The sequence below is a fragment of the Orycteropus afer genome, unplaced genomic scaffold, assembly GCF_000298275.1.
Source record: "Orycteropus afer afer isolate SDZICR_OR568_19922 unplaced genomic scaffold, OryAfe1.0 scaffold00073, whole genome shotgun sequence".
In the NCBI taxonomy this organism is placed as follows: Eukaryota; Metazoa; Chordata; class Mammalia; order Tubulidentata; family Orycteropodidae; genus Orycteropus; species Orycteropus afer.
The window spans coordinates 1,188,956-1,193,474 of NW_006921660.1; the positions used below are offsets into that span (position 1 = coordinate 1,188,956).

At 43.2% G+C, this 4,519-nt stretch overlaps 1 protein-coding gene across 1 annotated transcript in view; it reads left to right on the forward strand.

Moving 5' to 3' along the window:
- Window positions 1-4,519, forward strand: part of IRF2 (interferon regulatory factor 2) — a 78,707-nt gene that overhangs the window by 73,391 nt on the left and 797 nt on the right. The window contains exon 7 of the mRNA XM_007940873.2: window positions 3,280-3,326. Within this exon, the coding sequence (XP_007939064.1) occupies window positions 3,280-3,326 (47 nt within the window). The remainder of the gene's footprint in view (window positions 1-3,279; window positions 3,327-4,519) is intronic.

The window sequence follows — 4,519 nt, forward strand, 5'->3', positions numbered from 1 at the left end:
GGGTTTGAACCGCCAGCCTTCTGATTAGCAGTTAAGTGCCTTAGGCACTACTCTATCAGAGCTCCCCTAAAGAACATGTTGTTGTTGTTGTTGTTTGCCGTGGAGTCGGCCCTGATTCATAGCGACCCCTCCTTGGGTTTCCGAGGCAGTATCACTATGGAAGTAGGATTGCCCAACCTTCCTTCCTAAAGAACATGTTGTTGTTGTTGTTATGTGCCGTCGAGTCAAACCCGACTCATAGCAACCCCTCCTTGGGATTCCCAGGCAGTATCACTACGGAAGTAGGATTGCCCAACCTTCCTTCCGAGGTCCTAAAGAACATAGGGATATTTAATTTGTCTTTGTGTGGAATCTATGGATGTCTAACATTTATTTATTATCTACTGTGTACCATGCCCTTTGCTGGGCATGAGTGCTACACCTTTTTATTTACACATCACATAATCCTCTCAGGAAGGTATTAGTTGCCCCATTTTAGGGGGGAAAACTGCAGCCCAGTGAGGTTAAGTAACTTGCTCAGTGTCTTACAACTGATGATAACTGAATAACTGTTTATTACTATGAAACAATATAACTACAAACTTAAACCAAAACAAAACAAACCCACTGCCATCGAATCGATTCTGACTCATAGAGACCCCCACTGGGTTTCCAAGGGTGTAAATCTTTATAGAAGTAGATTCTCCTGGCTTCCTTATGCAGAGCTTCTGGTGGGTTTGAACTGCCAACCTTCTGCTTAGCCATCAAATGCTTTTGGAACTGCATCACCATAGATCATTAACCACAAACTTAGTGGCTTAAAATAGCACATCATTTTTATTCCTCAGGTTTTGTGTGTCAAGAATCCAGGCATGGCTTAGCTGGGCCCTGTGCTACAGGGTCTCACAACGCTGCAGTCAAGGTGTTGGCAGGGCTGCTATGTCATCAAGGCTCAGCTGAGGAAGAGGACCGTTCCAAGTTCATGTGGTTGTTGGCAGGATTCAGTTCCTTACTGAAGGGCCTTAGAGTTTTGTTGGCTGTCAGCTGGAAGGTGCCTCTTCATGGCCACCTTCCCAACATGGCTGCTCACTTCCTTAAAACCAGCAAGGGAGTCTCTTCACAAAACAGGTTTCAATCCTGTGTAACTTAATCGCATACATGTAACCACATACATGCTGTTACTTTTACCATATTCTGTTGGTTAGAAGCAAGTCAAAGGTCTCACCATACTCAAGAGAAGGGTGTCATAGAGCACCCATAGACAGTGTCATGGAATCTATCTGCTTAAAGTAAAAGCAGAGTTTTATTGAAGAAAACAAACAAAAACAATTAGCAAAGTGGGAAAACACAGTTGAGAATGCTTTCAAAACAGTGTTCTGATGTCTTTACGAAGTTAGAGATTTTTATACATAGAGAAGCAAAGGAAATGTAGAGGGATGACTGATTATAGATAAGATCAGCTTCAGTTTGAAGACCTTTGAAGTGTAAAGTTTGACCATCTTGTTAGAGGGAAGTGGGCCAGCTAGTTTGGTTTTTCTTGAAAGTAGAATTGTAATCAGCTAGTCAGAATCAACACAATGGCTGTGGGTTTGGTTTTGGTGTTTGATTCATAATTGTGGGGAGATCTGGTGGCACAGTGGTTAAGGCATTTGGCTGCTAACCAGAAGGTTGGTGGTTTGAGCCTACCAGCTGCTCTGCAGGAGAAAGATGAGGCATTCTGCTTCTGTAAAGATTTACTGCCTTGGAAACACTATGGGGCAGTTTTGCTCTGTCCTATAAAGTCTCTATGAGTTGGAATTGACTCAGTGGCAGTGGGTTTGGGTTTTTTGTTTGTTTGTTTGTGGTTGTAGTTGGTTCCAGGGCAAACTCTTCACACATTCTTCTCAAATGTTTATATCCTGACTGGTTACTAAGAGTTTAGTTACTAAGAGCTTATTCTTTCTGACAACAGTTATTTACATCTTGACATACTCTTCCTAAATGATTTTACATCTTCACCTTTTGTCTCCTGGGAATGCATGTTGGTCCCATCCTTCTATTGTTAAAGTTCCCTTATTCTGTTCTAAAAGTCACTTCTCTGTTGGTAGCAGTGAAGCACAGTGGAAACTTACAGAAATGACAGGCTGTAGTTTTGAAGCAGAACCTATTCTAAAAATAAAAATGGTGTCTGACTTTGGACAAGAATATAGCTCTTTCCTACTATTCAGGTACTTCACTTATTAATTTTGGTGTTCTTACTCAAGGGAATCACAGAACAGAGAACACTTGGAACTGAAAATCATGAGGCCACCCTAGAATCTATTTACCACCATATCCCAGGTGGAACATAAAATTCTCTAAACCTGAGATATACTGGTATACTAAAGGGATATGAGGCAACGGAGGGATCAGAGTGGAATGGGGAGATGTAAGAAGACTTTCTAGGATACTGGGGACTTTGAGTTGGGATTTATATGAAATAATTGGCTTAAACTGTAAGAGAACACCAGCAAAAGGCATTGTGGATAAAGCAGCAGTGAGGGAAAGGGCCTGAAGTAGAGTCAGGCTGGAGCAAAGTGCATGAAGAACAGAAAGCAGATTGGCACCTTGTGAATCAACACCCCCATTGGAAAGTAGTGTAAACATAGCCTGGCCTTGGAAGATAAAGTTACCCCTTCACCTCTAAAAGAGTCCCTGGGTGGCATAAATGGTTAAGTACTTGACTGTTAGCCAAAAGGGAGCTCTGGTAGCGTAGTGGCTAAGGCACTTGACTGCTAATCAGAAAGCTGGCGAGATTCAAACCCATCAGCCACTCCTCAGAAGGAAGGTTGGGCAATCTACTTCGATAGTGATACTGCCATGGAAACCCAAGGAGGGGTCGCTATGAGTCGGGTCCAACACGACGGCACATAACAACAACAACATTAGCCGAAAGATTGGTGTTTGGAACCCACCCAGAGGTTTCTTAGAAGACAGGCCAGGTGACCTGCTTCTGAAAGGTCACACAATCTTGGAAACCCTATGAAGCAGTTCTGCGCTGCACACAGGGGTTGTCATGTGTTGGAATCTACTTGAAAGCAACTAACAACAATAACACCTCTAAAAGCAGCTTTCTCCAAAGGACCAAAATTACAGAGTTAAAATTCACTCTAGATCTCCCAAGCAGTTTTTGTGTTTGACCTTACAAAAGGGAGGGAGATGGTAAGTTTAGTTATCCATTTCTCTTTCGAAAAAACAAGTGCTGATATATTTGTTAGAGTGGGCCTTAAAACAGTGTGAGTAGTAAGACTGACGGCCCTCTGTTTTTCTCTCTGTGAACAGAAAGTGAAACTACCAATAGTGTGCCCAGCGATGAAGAGAGCACCGAGGTAAGCATGGCGCCACATGGCTCCCTGAGGTGCTGTGGGAAAGCACGCCCAGAGAGCACTTTGATCTCCTTGCTGATAGTTAAGTTTCTCGGATTTTGATCAAGGGTTTTGCTTTTGGATTTTAAATTACAAAATTAAACTTTAGCAACTACATGGGAGGGAAGGAAATAAAATGTTATCATTAGAAAGAGGCTATGATGGCAGGAAAAGGAAATTGAAGTTGAGACCAGGAAACGTTGATTTGTTACCAGTATAAATATCCCAATTCACAAGCAGAAATAGAATGTCCGGAGCAACCAAAAGCAAAGATCAGAAGTAAACATCAGGAAAAGCAAAAGCAAGAAATATCTCCTCAGAAAACTGGATTCCCCTCCCTCTGTGATGTGTGCCCAGAGGCTGGTTGTGTGTTAATCTTGATTTAGAGTTGGTCTGATTCTGATTTCCCTCCTCAGTGCTGGGCTTACACAATAGCAGGAAAAGGCTGTAAAGGTGATGGAAAGCATTCCTGCAAACTGTGTGTGTGTGTGTGTGTGTGTGTTCTCACACGTGCTCATAACTGAATGAGAGAGAGAGAGAGAGAGAGGACTAATAGTTTTATGAATCAGTAGTTCCCAAATATACCAAATACCTTCAAATGAAGTGTAGGAATTCCGAGGAAAAAAAAAAACAGAAAACATTATGCTCCTTCCATTCTGACCCTGTTTCTTTAAGGTCAGAATTCCAGTTTTGTCGCTAAATGAGCTATCCGAGAGGCCAGCTGCTTTCAGGGCTTCTTTGAGCTCAAGGCTGTGCTCACTGAAAGCCATCAGGGCATGCTCTGTCTGTCCTCACTTGACCTTCCTTTGAAAACGCAGATTGGGCTATCAGTGGGGAATGAATTAGCCTCTACAAACCAGGCAACCCACCCCAAAACCTATTTTAACAATCGAGCTGGGCAGCCAGAGCAGAAAGGAACCAGATTCTGAGTTGCCGCGTTGTTTTCCTGCCTTCATAGAATAGTCCTGGCTATATTTCTGGGAGCTTTGGTGACGTAGTGCCTAAGGCATCTGACTGCTGACCAGAACGCTGGTTCAAACCTACCAGCCACTCCTTGGAAGGAAGACTGGGCAATCTACTTCCGTAGTGATACCGCCTCAGAAACCCAAGGAGGGAGGGGTCACTATGAGTCGGATCCGACTTGAGGGCAGTGAGGG